This window comes from Chrysoperla carnea, chromosome 3, assembly GCF_905475395.1.
Source record: "Chrysoperla carnea chromosome 3, inChrCarn1.1, whole genome shotgun sequence".
Taxonomy (NCBI): domain Eukaryota; kingdom Metazoa; phylum Arthropoda; class Insecta; order Neuroptera; family Chrysopidae; genus Chrysoperla; species Chrysoperla carnea.
The window spans coordinates 36204525-36223005 of record NC_058339.1 but is presented as its reverse complement, the minus strand read 5'-3'; the positions used below and the strand labels follow the sequence as shown (position 1 = coordinate 36223005).

Sequence of the window (18481 nt, the reverse complement as noted above, 5' to 3'; positions counted from 1 at the left end):
TTTTGCAAAGCAAGAGATGGCACCTGAGCTTAAAACCAATTTCTCAAATTTAGTTTATTTCTATTTTTTCTTTCTTTTAACAACTTTAATTGATCTAATATCATCGTCGATGGAGATTGATGATGATATTCGAAAGATATTAGAACGATATTGAACGATAAATTATCGATATTCATTATTATTTTTTCAAAATTATAGTTTTTATGGCAGATTAAAATTTTACATACTCAAACTCTGCATCGCTGAGTTAACATGAACATAGTCACTTATGTATTAACCTTTAGCGAAAGTTATACGGAATTTATGAGATAAATTTTTTATCGAATTCACGTATTTATAACGATTCAGTTCATGTAGGTTTTCTTGAACATCCTGTATATACGACGATTATTCAATGTATAATAATTTTACTCCAACATGGGCTGAAATTTAATTAAAATGATTTTTGGTAAAAGATTTTTGATTTATTAAAAGTATGTTCAAATTGTATATCAATCATTTCTGTTTTATGCGGTTTTTGTGGTATTTTGGTTACAAAATGATTGTTGGAAACTTTCATTTTATATGTGTATGGCGGGCAAAGGAGGTTGTCCTTCTAAGTATATTGGTGATGAGTGAGATGAGTAAGATTTCAGTTGTGTAAGATTTTAAAATAAAAGTGAAATATTGAAGATTTGGTTAGGTCTTGGTTTTGGCTTGCAATTTTCTGGCTTAATATCGTTGAAATAGAGATTTTATTTCTGTGAAATGACATAATATTTAAAAATTAAGGCCAGAGAGACAAGGCCATGGCTAACCGCCCAAATCATGGCACGCAGTTGAATTTTTGTTGTTTGATTTTTGACTGAAATGTAGCCGAATAAATTATTACTTTTAAGTACTTTTGCAAACTTTGGTAACCATAGTAATTTTTAACCTATTTTTCAAATGATTACCTACTTATTAAAACCAACTTGCAAAAAGGTTACTTAATAATTCCTTTCATTCATTATCGTCAATGTAAATTTTGATCAAAAAGACTTTATGTTATAATCTTCTGCCAATTTCTATTTTAATATTTTTGTTTTTTTGTTTACAGGGTTTACATGGCCTAAAGAAATTCAAAAATTGACAGTGTGGCGGTCATAAAAAAGAAAGGCTATGCTGAAATTCAGTTGTTATCATCAAACAAAAATAGCCCAAGGGAGGATAAAAAAACTTTATTTGATAGTGAGTCGGTGAATTGTGATAGCAAATCAGTTAATATAAACTCCACAACAAACAGCCCTAGAAAAATGAGTTTCATAAAACTGGTACCACGAGCAGCTGGGGCAAGACGATCCCTATTTTTATTGGGATTATTATTCACCATGATGGGACTACTATTATATTTACTAGGATATATTTGTACAGAGAAAAGTTTTTATAATGGTGGAATGATTACAAATGAGGTAAGTTCTATGTTATATTTGTCTTTTAGATCGTAAAAAAATGGTAGGAAGCACTCGACCCTCAGTTATAAACAAGTTTTCTTTCTCACGAAAGCTAGTTTTATCATTCTTCCTTTCGGTTAAATTGCGTACATACACTTTTCCAAAATATTCCAACAGTCAGGCAGATACTTACATTTATTTTAGATTAAGGCTTATAATTCCTTTTCATTCTTTAAAGTAATCTTCTTATTGCTTAAGGTTCATTACTCAAAAAGTAAATTGAAATATCATCCAAGAATGGCTACTTCCGAGGTTCGTAATTTACACTTTTGATTTCACACTTTGCTTTTGCTGGAAACATTCTATAATTCTTAATGAAATTGCTTTGTTTGCTTAGAAAAATCAAGTTTTCTTGCGTATAAGTTTATATTGCAAATACCAGATACAATACGTGAAAAATACAGTGTGTTTTAGTAAAAAAAAATTTAGTAGATATTTTTATATTTTACAGAACCGTAACTATTAGTATTTATGAATCAAATATATTCATTCTATAATATTTGATTTTTTAAGAAAATCTTTTATTCTGAGTTTCCTTTAGAAATTTGTAAAAGAAAATCCGCTCAGGAGACGAAAAAAAAATTTAGAATATATTTTGATATTTTACAGAACCGTAACCATTAGTATTTCCGAATCAAATATGTATTAATTCTATAATATTTGATTTTCTAAGGAATTCTTTTATTATGAGTTTCCTTTAGAAATTTGAAAAAAAATCCGCGTTTCTATCATCAGCTGTTTTTTTCTCGACTTTTCTACCGACTAAAAATATATGTATAAAGTTTTATAATGTTTCAAATTTTTGGTAAAGCGATTAAATATAGTTTCAGATTTTCAATTTCAGAAAGAATCATTCCTAACTTACCGCTGCTTATGAGAAGGGTAGTTAGAACACTCTTTTGTAAATATTATAAACCACAAGAAATTGGAAAAGTCTTAGTAACATTGACATTTTAGTAAACGTTGATCTGTATTTGTCTAAAGTTATTTACATGGGATTTCCATATACAAAACTTCACCACCTTTTTCACCCTTTTAGGAGTAAAATTTCCAAAAACTCGTTCTTAGTGAGTGAAATGAATTACTTTACTAAATTTTAAGTCAATCGGATGATAATTTCAGAGATCTCGTGATGAATCAGTGGAATTTCGCTTATATGTATATATTTATTTGAACTTATACCTTGCTGTGAAAAATTTTCCAAGTTTCCTAGAAGGGAAGTCCTGGACTTTGAAAATTTTGTAGTGAAAAGGTGTTAGATACTTAGTAGAAATAATCACTACATAGTATAAAACAAAGTCGCTTTTTCTGTCCCTATGTCCCTTTGTACGCTTAAATCTTTGAAACTACGCAACGGATTTTGATGCGGTTTTTTAATAGATAGAGTGGTTCAAGAGGAAGGTTTTTATGTATAATACATCCATATTATAGTAGAGTAAGGGGTTGAAATAGGGGTTGAAAGGGATATGCTTCAAAAAATAAAAAAGTTGTGCATAGATTAAGCTCAAATATTGACACGATATACAACCAGCTTCAAAGATCTATTGTTTTTATCTAATTTTAACCTTCAGAGGGTAGAAAGGTGTAGCGAGAAAGTGGGAAGGAATTATCGAATTTTTACAAATATACCTAAGTGGGGTATCAAATAAAAGGGCATGACGTGTACATTACAAAACTGTTATCCCACGCAAGGAAATGTGGAGGGAGGGGTGCAAGTGGGGATGTTGCCCAGCAAAGCGGGTAGTTCACAGCTAGTTTTCTGATAAACAAGTTTCTTAATCGTATGATAATATATTATACTCGTTGAGAATCTAATTTCCATATTTCCCACTAAATATTTTCCATTTTAAACAATGAATAATAATTAATGAAAGTAATGAAAAAACATGTTCTTTTATAATATTTTAATATGGTGGGTGGGTATAATTTTAATTTTTAAATTTTTATTTAAAATAATTATGTACATAAATTTGTGTCTAATTAAAAAAATTATATATTAATAGTCGTCGTCTTTATATTTATGAAAAAATAATTTTTTTTTAAATCAGCAGAATAAAGGTGTAAAAACAGCAGTATTTGTGGTTTTTTATGAATGTATTTATGTGTGGTGGGTATTCTCATTGTTTGAATTTAATTTAGGTTTACCACAGCAATTTTAGTTATGGGTACAGATCAAATATTGTACAGTAGACAATTTGTTATTTGGTTTACCTAACAAGAGTATTTCTTATTAAAATATTTCCCAGTTTAGTCGAGAGATTTCCCAGTTCAGTAGAATTTATATACTAGAAAAATCCACACACGGTACGATATACCTGTCAAATAAACCTGCACAGGTAACTCGGAAAGGTAAATCTTTGAGAGATAGCGAGCAAAAAAACAAGACGATCGCTTTAGTTGGTTTGATAGTGGCTGTGATGAAAACAAAGTGAAAATCGCAAAGCCTTGTGAAAAATGGACTCAAAAAGAATGAATATTGAACACACTTAAAGAACAACATACAAAATTACGAGTTAAGATTCAATTCCATTTAATTCAAGTTATTCATTCTTTTTTTAAACAATACGATATTGTACAGAACATGTCATTAAAAGGGATAGGGAAAGGGAAAGGAAGGGGAAGGTATGCAGCTATGGCTTACTTTGTTAGGAACTATCCCGACATTAACCTCGTGCAGAGTACATAAAAAATTAAACGGTAAATTACATAAGTCAAACTAAAATATTGTCTCAGTTAATATGAGGTTTACCTGACAGATATGTTATAATATAAATATCACTACATAGTATAAAACAAAGTCGCTTTCTCTGTCCCTATGTCCCGTTGTATGCTTAAATCTTTGAAACTACGCAACGGATTTTGATGCGGTTTTTTTTAATAGATAGAGTGATTCAAGAGGAAGGTTTATATGTATAATAACATCCATTAAATAGTGGAGAAGTACTGCTATTTTTGAGGTTTCTAATGTGATGTCGTAAATAATTACATTTTTTCCGCATACATTGCAAACGCAGGCTGAACCCTACGAGTTTTACTCCAAATTTAACGCGTGCGGGCCACGGGCAGTAATGAATAAATCAAAACTACTGGATCGATTTTAATCACATAGGCTATATATTTTATACCCGTGTAAAGCCAGAGCGGGCCGCTATGTTTTTATATACAACGTTCACAGTTTTTCTGTAGTGTATTTAGTATCAGCATTGCACCCGTGCGAAGCCGGGGCGGGTCGCTAGTAAAGAATTAAAAAAAACAAAAATTCATTTCTTTTAAAATGAAATCAGTATAATTTAAATTTCAATGTTCTCATTATTATCAATTCAACTTAAAGATCTTACAGATTACCGTATTTTTTTGCGGATGAATAAATAAATTTACCAAAAAATGTTGTAAAACTCCTAACCCGATCATCATCTTAATCAAAATAAGCGAACAATCTCGGAATCTAACGGAATAAGCTAATTTTTTGTACAAACCTTTATTTTGAAAGTACAAATGTTGACTCAAAAGTCACAAATGATCACGCGTTCGCGTCGTTAGATATTTAAGGTCAATGGTCTTGAAAATTAGTTTTTTGTTAATATCTCGTTTCTTTTGCCTTCTTGTATTAGCATTTATTATAAAAGTTGTAGAAGATAAAATTTTCTACAAATTTTGCCTGAAACTTTTTTTGTATGTTGAATCGTTTTTGAAATAGAGGGCACAGAATGTTTTGCGCTCAGCTCAACGTGCTTTACTTCCGGGTGCTTTATATTTATAAATATAAGATATAAAATAATTATTTAAGTAGTATTTAATGACTAATTATGGAAAAAAACCGCATGATAGACTAGGATTCACGATTGACCCTGTCTATTATGTGGTTTTTTTCACTTAATTATCGATTAAATACTATTTAAATAATTATTTAATACCTTATATTTATAAATATTGACCCTGCACTAAGGTACGTATTTCTGAAATACTGTTTGCCTGAAAACTTTTTTTATACGTTGGACCGTTTTTGACTAGCAATAGCATTATTCTAGTACGAGGTTATAATATTTGAGATGTTGATAAATTCTCCAAAAACTGTGTATAGTAATTATTTTATTATTCATGTTGTTTTTGATACATAAATTTAAAATTTTATCTTGGAAAAATATTTTTATTAAGGTTGATTTATACACGTTGTCATTTTTTTTAAAATGTGTTTTGCTATTCCTAGTTGTTTGGATTGCGGCTGTATCCGTGTGGTTATACTATTTGTACTTTTAAAATTAGAACAAAAACGCTTTGACGCAGGACTGAGTGTGGAGAAGGAGACGTGAACATGTACTTTCATTTAAGATAATTGTCAAATAAATTTTAAAAAAAATGTGCATCCTTTTTCGTTCGTTCTATTATTTGAATCAATTCTAATTAATGTATTTTTTAAATTGTTAAGGATGTACGAGCGCCAGAGCAATTTTTAATAGAAGGCTTATTTCTGAAAATCTTAGGGGCAGTGGCTTGCTCCCCCCATTTTTGGGCTTGAATTTTGGGCTGGAATCAAACTATTTTTAATTAGCTATAGTGCTTATATAAAATTATGCAGAGGTTATGATTTACAAAGTTAAAGAATATTTAATTGGGGATTATCGAACGATTGACACGAGTGCTGACGGATTAAGAGGCTATTATCGGATAATAAGTTTCTAAACACGTCATAACAAGCAGCATACTAATAAAGTCATTGAACCTATTACTTCGTATTTACTTATTTTGTTATTTCCTTGATCAGCAAAATTATTATCGAACTGCAAATCAATTATTTTATGTTGCATATATTTTATGAATGGAATCAAATTTTTAAAAAGCATGTGATATACTCTTGCTATGATAAATAATCTTTTCCAAAAAGACTCTTGCCAAAAATATTTTGTTCAACAGTGCTTCGGCTATCAAAATTACGGCCATATCTAAGGAATTATTCTTAAATAAAAAATGAGCATCATAATAAGACAAATTTCCATACATGTGTTAAAATCTTTACCTCAACTACAAGGGTGCAATACTCTTTTGGGAAGATAAAAGGATTAGAAATAGTTTTTTTTTTTTTAAATTTTGTATGGATTATTGTGTCTGTAGTTTGTTATGGAAAAGCCACAACATTGTTTGAGCCCATGGGCGTCAAATATCCGGAGGTATTCCTGTTTGTTATTCAACTAAAACCATTATTTGTAAACACGCACTGCACTATAACGCAATCTTCGTAAATCCTATGAATAAATTTGTATCGAATTTTTATAAAGCATAGTAAATTTTAAATTAAAATTGGTACAGCTTTTGTAATAACTTTTTGGCTTTAAACAATTGTGATATTTGCATACCCTCGTTGGTTTGTTTCCATTGTTTTTTACACCCTTAAGAAAATCAACACTCAATGGAGGGTTAGACAGACGGACGAGGACTCATCCACATAAAGATTTAATACACTTACAATACAAACAAGAACCACTTGACATAATTTGATTTAACTTTTTATATTTTATTTTTTATAACATTGTGTTTTTCCTTTCACGAAAATTTTCAATTATGTTAGGAACTGTTTTTTTTTTCTCTTGTTTTATTTCAAATAAAACAAGAGGATTGTATAAGATAAAATCACAATACAATGAAATACAATTTAATAATGTAGGTTTGTAAGTAAGTTGTTTTAGGTGAATTTTTGATCTTTTAAATTTATCTCGAAAATGAAATGAAATTGAAAATTTGTACATTGTAATGCTCATATTCACACTGCAATGCATTCAATAATATACAGAAAAGGTTAGATGTTTCTTGATGTTTATTATATTCCTCGCATGGATTGTGCCATTGACTAGAATTTGTTATATTGCATTTGTATCCATCATTTTTAATAACAAAGTGGTCACACACACAAAGTCAGGAATATCACTGTAATCTAACTATGTAAAAGAAAAAAAATTAATGTTTGAAATTTTCCACAGTTTTATAAGGTTGTAAAAACTTCGTAAAAAAAGTCCTCCCAGGGGCGCACCCAGCGTCCATTTTTGGAAGGTAGTTAGAGGTTTTAATCAGTTTTTTACAAATTACAAACAAACTATGCATTAATTTTGTTGTACTATGATACGTACGTAATTTTTATAATTTTATCGGTACATTTAAAAGTATACTCAAAGGTATTTGTGTCTCTGATGAGGGGTGAAAACCAAAAAAATCTTAAAATCCAGTTTATTTGAACACTTGATTGATAAATAATTCTCGAAAACCCGCTAACAATTTTACCAAAATATAGAGCTTCATATAGACTTTCTGTTTATTCATATTAGCTTTCGTATAATAATCGCTCGATTGCCAAATGAACCCCTTTTTTTTCAAAGAGAGAAATCTTATTGTCTCTTTTTCTATTTACTCATTACATACAATAATTTTGAGTCAAAAACTGTAAAAATCATGTTTTTAGCGTGTATTTGTTTTGCCTATTTAACTTAATTTAGGTCAGGTTGAATTATGGTGGCTGTCTTAGACCATAAAATTCGTTATGAAACCCAATAAGGGTATCATAAACAAGTAACGGAAGGCTCTTTCACGGTTCAAATTGTTCACTTATTCTACTGAAATAACAATTTTGTAAGAACTGTGTATAGACTTTTACGGGAAGGTTAATCATCCTTATGAGCAAATAATTTACATCATTGTGCTAAAGTTCGAGGAAACTGAAAGCACTCCAGGTACGATAAGTCATGTGTATCATCGTAGCGTGTCGCCCTATTGTTGGTTAAGGCGTAACCAATTCTGTCCGCGGTATGCTTAGGGTAGCGGGTTCGATTCTCACAGTCGCAACAAAATTAATTTAAATAATAGTTGTGATGGGCTGGTGTAGTGCATGGTATGTGCATGAAGGAGGTGCACTCAGCCTCTGAAATTGAGGAGCTGATAAATGAAATTATCAGCGAAAAGGTGGTAAAAAAACATATATGGTATCACAATGGGCTCTATAGCATAAGTGTGGGCTTCGTGGGCAGCCAATATAACCTAACCTAACCTATCATCGTAGCGTGCGTTCAGCCAATAATATACCATTATATTTCTTTTTGTGGAGTTTTCTTTAAGTTAGGAAACTCAACATCGGCCATTCTTTTTAATCTTAGAAAGAAATAATGAATAATACCATGTGATTATACCTTTAGAATAAAGGAAAACTGGACAATTCGATGTTTCTTCACCGTACAAAAATCATTTTCACAATTTCTATTTTATCTGTTATTATTTGCTAAACGTATATATGTTATTCAAATTACATTAATAAATTGTTTCATCTAAATGATAATAGCTTTTCTCATTTCTATGTATTGCTATAAAAGAGAAATTCAATTTTCTATTTTATCCTCAACTGAGAAGAGTATTTACATTACATTACTTCATGGTATTTTCTAAGTACATTTGTAAAATAATGAAAAACAAATTAAGAAAATAATAAGTATTTATTTGTAATTAAGAAACTTTAAGTGTTTATTTGGACGTTATAATTTAAAAGAATGGAAGCTGACTGATCGATCAACGCACAGCTGAAACCGCTCAGTCTAGATGCCTGAAATTTCTTAGATTCCATACGTTACTTAAGTAACGTAAGTGAGCACTAAGAAGGATTTTTGGAAATTCATCCCCCAAGAGGCCCAATTGACAATATTAAAAAATTAATACACCCGATATTTGTACTTTTTGGGTCAAAATTACTCCAATATACTGAGTTTTATCGAAATTGAAGATTAAACAATTTTTAGATTTTTTGTCCTTTGAAAAAAGAGAGTTTCTGAGATATCGCAATATTTGGATCGATTTTAGTCCGTATCTCAAAAACTATTCGATCAGTCAACAAAAGCACCCGATTTTTTGTACTTTTTGGGTCAAAATTACCTTATATACTGAGTTTTATCGAAATTGGAGATAACAAAATTTTTTCGATTTTTGACATTTATTTTAAGGGGTTCCCCTTTGAAAAAATCGAGAAAAACGCAAAAAACAATTTTGTTTCGGAATTTGATGAAGCTCGGTGGATGGGGTAATTTTGATCCAAAAAGTATAAAAATCGGGTTAATTTAGTATTGGATGCAGAGCTTCTGAGATATCGCAATATTTGGATCAATTTAAGCCCGTATCTCAGAAACTATTCGATCAGTCAACAAATGCACCCGATTTTTGTACTTTTTGGGTCAAAATTACCTTATATACTGAGTTTTGTCGAAATTGGAAATAACAAAAATTTTTCGATTTTTTGCAATTTTTTTTAAAACGGTACCATTATCATATGTATATAATATAGAGATAGACCATAAGTCAGGGTTTGGTTTTAAAAATTGTAAAACCCTCACCAAACTACATACAACGCCGATAACCTAACTAGAACACGCAAATAATGTAAATATTTTTATTGCAAAGTTATATAATCACATTCTTCTCAGTAAAATATTTCCAAAGTTAGTGATAAATTTCAACAGAAGGCTTTTAAAAAGTTAAGAAAAAATTTTTTGTATAAATTATTTTTTTAAAAGTTTTTTTATTTAAGGTAGTTGCCGTGCTTATTATAATACAATTACCGTCTAAATTTGAAGTCAATTGACCGTCTCGACCTTAAAATAAACTCTTGCATTTGCGTCATAATATCCGTAAATAAAGTAAATATCGGCATATTTTTGATTTATAAACGTAGCCATTGAATTAATCTTAATATTACGATTTGAAACATAAACAATCAAATGTCACCATAAAAACTATTAAGTTTATTCCTTTTGACTATTGTCTTTGGCGAGATAATAGTGCACATAACTTCTTAATTTTTGGATTTCGGGTAAAAGTATACGTCTTAAGTCTATTATTATTTCACTACAAGTGCGTTTACTCTTAGGGGCCGTCACAAAGCTTTTGTCTCTCCCTCTTATCCATGTCACATAATGTCACATTTCTTGGACCCGTCACCCTTAACGTTTGACGTAATTAATGGATGATTCCTTATCACTCAAACTACCTTAAAATTGACATACAATATGGAAATTTAAAGAAAAAGGATGGTGTTGTCATTTGAATTCGTTGGTGACCCTTTTACACATTGAAGTTGTTAATCTCTATCCTTACACCTACAATGGATGGTACAGTGTACCTACTTATAACGTCGGCTATACATGCTACAACACTCAAACAGCAGTTACAACGTAAATATACATAAATTTTCTCTTTAGGTTGAAATATTTAAAATTCAACATTAATTAAAAAAAAAAAAAGAATAAAGAAAATTCCCTTGATGTTCATTTTTAAATAACCTGCATACAATTAGCTTTTCTACAATCTATCCTTGTGATGTATCTTTTTTGCATATTATAATAAAACTACTATAAAAAGCTTGTTTTTCACAAGATTTTTATGGGGTTAGTTTTAATAAGTAAAATATTTTAAAAAGAGGTACAATGGCCTTCAATTTATAAATTAGACTACCAAGCTCTGAATTATTTTCATTATCCAACTTTCATTCGATTTATTTAAAAAATATGAATAAAGAATGTTCCGAAAATCTGTCAAACAGAAGCTACGTCAGACAAAGCAAAAAAAAAAAAATATCAATGTGTCGCATTTAGGATGAAGACACCATCCTATTTTCGTTGTTTATAGGAATATCGATTTGAAATTTTAGACAGATTTACAGGGTGATAGGTCACATTTTTTAATTTATTGAACTGAAATCTGAACTTTAAACTCAGCCTACTAAAAATTCCGAGAAAATTCATGAAGAAAAAATATTTTTGACACACGTAAAGTTTCTAGAAGTTTTTCGAATCTATAAAAGATTCAGTTGTGACAAACATGTTTTTTCGCAGTTCGATATCCGTGGCTAAAACATGCTAGAAAAGGAATATTAGTGAGTAACAAAATTAAGTTTTAATATTATTTTTCTAAACTGTTTTTTCCTTAGCGGTACATTTTTTACCGTGAGTCTATTTTTTGTTAATAGACCGTGTATCTATTTTTCGTTATAAGCCTGCATGATAAGCTTTAAAATGAGGGGTTAAAACATGAAAATTGATAAAGGAATTAGGAAGATATCGGGTAACCAGGGAAAAATATTAGAAAAATAACATATAAGATGCCTTGTTGTTCATTATTTAATGATTATAGATATTTTTTGTGCTTTGAAATGAATATTCACATATAATATGAAACACACACATGGAACGAACGTAATCTATTTCATTAAGTCGCAATATTTAGGTCTTTCACAATATGCTTATGAATTATTTATTGAATACGATATTATCTAAGTTCTAACACAATTTCTCTAGACAATATAATTTCGAGAATATTCTACAAAGGTAATATTGAAATGACAATATTCACATTAATTATTGTGGTTAAAATATAATTATCCATATCCACTATATATATGTGACAAATTCTGGCTCATGTGTATGTAAAATGGGAATAAAATCATCATAGTCATAATTATTGAAAATTAGGAACAAAAGGCAGCAGGAGAAACTTAATATATTCAACACCAAAATCTACTCATAACTATTATAAACGACCACACCACCACATTCTGCATTGTACATACACTTTCTGTGTACCATTTTACTAAAAAGCTGAATTAGTTGAAGAAGAAAGGAATACTTAACACTGCCAACACAACGGCTGGTGTTCTAATATTAGTCCGGTATCCTATGCTCATATACCTACCTAATTAAAATTTTCCGTCATAAAAAAATTAGATAACAAATGTATTTTATTCAAAAATTTTGTCAGGAATTCGGGAAAAATGGTTTTGCTTCCATCAGACATCGGCTTCGTTTGTTTATTTAACAATATATAAAAAAAGAGTAAACATTTTATTCTGATTTTAGTCCAGATCATAGAGTACTCAAATAAACCCCAAATTTATCGTTATAAAATAAACTGCAACATATCATTTTTATAGAAGAGAAATTTAATTGTTATTAACAATTAAATTGTAAAAAACTTCAAAAAAATGTTCTTTACTCTTGGGAAATGTTTTTCACTATGGGAAATAATAGTTTTTTTGGAGACCTAGCAAAATGAGCCTGTTTCCGTTGAAAAATAATAACTATTTTCTTTCTAATTAATTTATTTAAAAATTAATTCACACGTTTATTTAAAGAGTTGAATTCTTTTAGGATCATTTAATTGGTCTCAAAAATTTATTTGTACTCTTTTTGGTAATTAAAAAAAATTTGAAAATAATTAATTTTTTAGCCCGCTTATAACCGATAAAAACAATTTTTCAACTTAAAAAATGAAAATATATCTATTTTTCAATAAAATTGATCGCCATAAATGAAATCAGAACCGTCATAAAAAAGCCAAATTTAAAAAATAGTTTGTTCCAGCTTTATTAGGTGCCGGAGCCGTTTCTAGATCTACATGGAAATTTAGAAATAAAGTTTTTCCAAATGTTTCAAACTGTCGGTAAAATTTTTCTTTGAATACCGGACTATAATATTTCATACTATAATGCTACTAAAACTACTGCTGCAGATTGTCAAAATCTGAATGATACATTTTCTGACAGTATTTTGAATGTTGTGTCCATATCAGATCTATAATTGTAGACAATCAGGTGATGCAATTCTTTGACCTCTTATCGTCGACTTCGTATAATAAAAACCTCGTATTCCAAAAAAAAAATGTATTCCATTTTTAAATATAAAAAAACGTGTTTTTATCTAATAATTATTATACATATAAAATATTTAAAATAAGCGTAAAATGAAGACTCTACATCTTCGAAATTATATTTTAAATAAAAGTGCAAATTCAGTGAGGGAAAATCAAAATTTCTAAAACGGAAATTCAAATTTTGAAACGGACATAACGTCATAGTATTGGCTTATCAAATTCGTTGACATACTGTATGGTATCAATTACTTATATTATGTATGGTATTACATTGAGTTATATTACTCTACGACTTTTTATTAGAAAACTTAATAATAACGAGTGTAAATTCTGTGTTGCAAATTCATTTTTGTAAAGTATAAATTATACATTGAACTGTCACCAATTGGCAAGTCACATATTAATACGTCATCAACAGCGAGCGCCAAAAGACTGCGTTTGACATCTCAAAATTATTTTAAATATTTTTTTGCACTTAACGCATTTTTAAACAGTATTTACATTTTTTTCTTTGTTATAACGGTGTAAACAATGAATTAAAAATATAAAAAAATTACATGAATATTCCCTATTCAAACAAACTAGATCATTTTTGAGTTATTGGAGGATAGTGGAGTGAAAAACTCGTACAGGGAAAAAAATTTCGATTACTGGACGTTTCCGGTGATCAAGTATTCCAATTATCGAGACTACTGTAGCATGCATTTGAAATTCAATTACTATAAACTGTGTGTAGTAATTTTCGATAAAGGCAAATAATAATTGTCTATATAAAAGACAACAGTAGAATGAACAAATTGTATATTATTTAGAATCGTTATATGCTTGTTCATACCATATACTACTCACTCTATCCCCTCAATATAATAGATTCTGGTTACGATTCATGAAGTGAAAACTATTTTCTACCAGTCTCAGTCAACACATAGTAGAAACTCATCGAATCGTTCGAAGTTCTCTTGTTCGTTTTATACTATCTATAACTATATACTAGTTACTATTTATTTAAACTTAATCGGATTTAAATGTGTCCGACGAACTTAACACACAAATATATTATGATATTATGCAATACGATATACTATATACCGTATGTATTCTGAAAAATGCATTAAAAATATTTACTCGCTCAAATAAATATTTTATGTAACAGTAACAAGTAATAATTTACAAAATTTAAGAAACCCCCGACAAATGCGATTCAATTCTTGTAAACCGATTTCTGGAAATTTAGCTATAAAATGTTCTCAATCAAGTCGGTTTGACCGTTTAGGGGCTACGATGCCACTGAGAAACACATAGAAGTATACATATAAACATTTTAAACTTAAAACACCCCTTCTTAAATCAATATCAAAGTGATGGTCAAGGACATCAGACGAAATGAAAAGGATACTTAGAGACCTATAATTTTTTGGGAACACTTTTTGGAAATATTTTAATTAAAATTGAAATATTTGAGTTGATTTTGTTGTTTTGAATTACCTAATTACTTTACCATTTCACTTCTCGAAATGAATTGAGCCAGGTTTATTTGATCATTCATTTCCATAGTAATTATTAATATGTTAAAATTATATTTCATGCCTTTTCCAAACTGAATGAATTGTTTTTGAAGATCATCGCAAATTTTTTAGTTTTTTCGGGTATATAACCCTAATCTTTTACTCGCTACGATGCCACAGACAGACACACACACATAGCGGTCAAACTTTAACACTCTTTTTTTTAGTTCGGAGGTTTAAAAATTACCATCAAATAAACGAATATAAATTATGCGCAAAGTAGAAAATTCTCTCTCTGAGGGAATTCGTTTAGGTAACGCAGCTTCTGCGCTATAATTTTTTTGGTTTTTGAATGTTGAACCCTCTGAATAGATAAAAGAAACTTGAAATAGAGATAAAAAATTTATTAAATTTCTACTGTTGAATAATCGAAACTTTCTCTATAAATGGAAATCGTATAAATAATGTCGTATAATAAGTTAAATTGCTCTTGTTTAATCTTATCTAACATACAGCATGTGTTTAAAAAATTAATACAATTCGGTGAAGCTAAAAGTCAAACTTTACAATTTATAACATTTCTAGGATTACAAAAATTAGATACAAAATTTGCATACTGAGATTATAATACATACATACAATTTTTTTTTTTTAGATATACACTTTGAACTAACCAAAATTTAACTGCTTACACAATCAAAAAGATAATAATTACTACTAACCGCCCAGACCGTTCATTTTCTCTCTATAAAGTATAAAGTTTTCCTTAGCTATCTATGGCTAGTTATCTACAACTCCATAAATATTATCCGTATACATAATCTTGTTTCAAAACTGATTATATCCATCCATATACATATATTATTATTTCATATAATAATATGAATAATATTTGGTTAAATAAGTCGTTCATAATACCTATTCTACAATAATAATCACGTAATAAGCAATTTTACGAAAGCATTGCCAGCAGCATTCATATCTAAGTTTTAGAGAGAACGTTTAGAGAGTATTACTAGGTAGGTATAGAACGTTTATCATTTACACTATTGTGACTTTATATACAGAATGTTTCAGGGTTGATGGTAATTACTTTAGCAAAAATAAATAACGCTTTATTAAGCATGGTATCTATTTTGGGGTGAGAACTATTAAAGTTTTTGAGAGACGCTTTTATGCCAATTCAATTTTGGACATTATTTTACTTGTTGAACATAGATTGGGGTGAAATACGTCTTGCATTTGAGATCGATTAGACAATGCAGGATGGTCGCTAATAAAGAAACTAAATTTCTGTCTGTTTTAATCATTCGAATAATATCTAGAGCAACAGCAAAACTGTATGGCAATTATAAATTATATTTCTGCAAGGATATGCAAAAATATTTCCTAAATTGGTTAAAATCAGCAATTTTCGCAACTTTTTCGTGAATATGCAACAAATTAAAACAATTAGGACAACCAGTCTCAGGTTCCAGAGGAATTTCATCTTGCTTTAATAAGATAAAAGAAGTGAAAAAAAAAACAATTGACTGAGTGAATTGTTGAAAAATCTCAAAAAAGTGTGAATATTTGCTGGGTCAATGTCTGGCATTGTAAAGCAAATTTTCTAAAATATTTCAATGATCTGGAAAAGGCAGTGAAAAGATCGCTAAAAAAATAATTACCTTGTCAAAAGTCGTTGTAAATTGAAGAAGTGAGAGAGGTCTATGACTTTTTAATATAGGGCATCAAAATGGTGCGCAAGCTTCCGAGCATACTTTAAGAAGATCCTTGAATATCAATCAGAAGGAACCTCAATCAAAATTATCTCGTTTAATTGGCTCAAATTTCATTCTTATTGAGTATTTATTTTTATTAAAAAAACTTTTAAGAAAGTTTTGTATCGAGAAATGAGACAATTCGCAACATGTCATAAAATTCTGTAACAAGCTTGGTCGATATTTTCATCTTAAAACACTGTGTAAATTACATATTTAGATGGTTGTATTCAAATATCAAATATATATCCATCTAGTATGATTTATTACTGTAATGAGATATTTAAAATAATAATACTTTGATGCGCTATCAAATTGTAGTGGTAGTAATATTAAAATGGATGTACAATTATTTGTATCACCAAAAGCTGATTATGGCATTTGTAATAAAGTATAATGATGATTGTTAATAGCCACTTAAAAATAATTAATCCTCTTTCGTGAGAATTATATATAAAAATTATATATCTACGAGAATATACATCCAGAAACCTTAATTCGACAGCAACCAATAACAATCCTGATTGATCGTAAACGTTGGGTGAAGAATCGAGCAAGTAAACTGAAGGTTAGAAAAATCTCCCCATGCACGGACTAAAGGCAAGGTAGTGATCGATTTTGAAATCATGGTAAAAAAAAACCCATCGATTTTTCCAAATTAGTGTTTTACCACTATTATATAAATTACATAAAAAGTATTTAAAATTTACTGATGAAAATTTATTGTGTCAATCAGTCAAATCAATATTGACATTGGTTAAGAAAATTTTATGATAAAGTAGTAGGTAGGTCATGTTTTTCTCTGTAAAGCCATTGGAAGAACGGATCTAACAAAAAGTGGTTCAAATCCCCCATTGGCAGTGCTATGACATAAAACACACTTGCAAAATGATGTACAAGCGTAGGCACTCATTACCTTTTTTGAATATATACAGAAACCACATTCACTTAATTTACTGAGTTTACTTAAAAAATTAACACAACTAGTTTAAATCATTAATTTTATCCTTAATTTTTTTAAACTCTTATTTCTTAGCTGTTTAAGGTGATACAAAAATAATTTGAAAAGCTCATGGCACTTTGTTTTGCAACATTTTTAAATTCGTACACTTTTCTACACCTCCCTGTATATTGAAAAATATAGACAATGTTAATGCATAACTGACAAAATTTTTATGTAAGCACTCAATGACATCTCTATCTTCTCTATATATTATAAATGCGAAAGTAAGGATGATTGTTTGTTTGTTTCGCTCTCACGCTAAAATTAGCGAATGGTTTGTAATGAAACTCTACAGCAATATAGCTCATACTTCTGAATAACACATGAGCTATAATTTATAAAGATATATTTGAGAAAAATACAAAAATAAAATTTAATCTGATTGATTTACTATTTTACATTTTTACAGAAATCTGTAATTTATTGTTCAAAATGATGATTATAGATGGAGCAGATCTAAATAACATAAATTAAGGTATTCTGTAAAAATTTAAAATAGTTAATGGCAAACTATTCATGGCCAACTTTTCTGGTATACTCAATGAATTATGACTATTTGACATTTAAGAAAATTGAAAACTGTGCACATCAAGAGAGGTGGAGGCTATAAATCGGTATTTTTTACTTTTAAGCCCAATGAAAAGGGCGGGTATCGGACTAGTATATTTGAATAAACGAACCTACATTTTTAATTGTTTTTTCCACGGGATTCCAATTAAATTTATAACCATTCGAATGAGCGGAGAATCCACAAATTGACTATAAAAATCAATGTACCCAGGAAACACAAACCTTATTCGACTGTAACTAATCGAATATTCATCATATTTATTTATAAATATTATGATTTTTTGAATTTATGAATAATAAAAATTGTAAATCAATTGTAAAAAAAAAGTTGATGCTTAATGTATTGGAAAATAACAATAACTCTAATAGCTTTTATAGATATTTTTTGAATAGACAATTAGACTATGTCGATTTAAAGAGAGAATTAGCTGTGTTTAAAAAAAAATATTGATATATTTCCAATAAACTTTTAACTTATTTGGGTATATTTTTAATGGAAAATAG

General features: G+C 29.1%; 1 protein-coding gene across 4 annotated transcripts in view; it reads left to right on the top strand.

Annotated features, from left to right (window-relative positions):
* LOC123295290 (protein-tyrosine sulfotransferase) overlaps positions 1-18481 on the top strand; it is a 226710-nt gene that overhangs the window by 79235 nt on the left and 128994 nt on the right. For all 4 annotated transcript variants that reach the window (XM_044876580.1, XM_044876578.1, XM_044876579.1 and 1 more), the window contains one exon: positions 1079-1430. In XM_044876580.1, the coding sequence (XP_044732515.1) occupies positions 1275-1430 (156 nt within the window). In that variant the 5' untranslated portion in view covers positions 1079-1274. The remainder of the gene's footprint in view (positions 1-1078; positions 1431-18481) is intronic.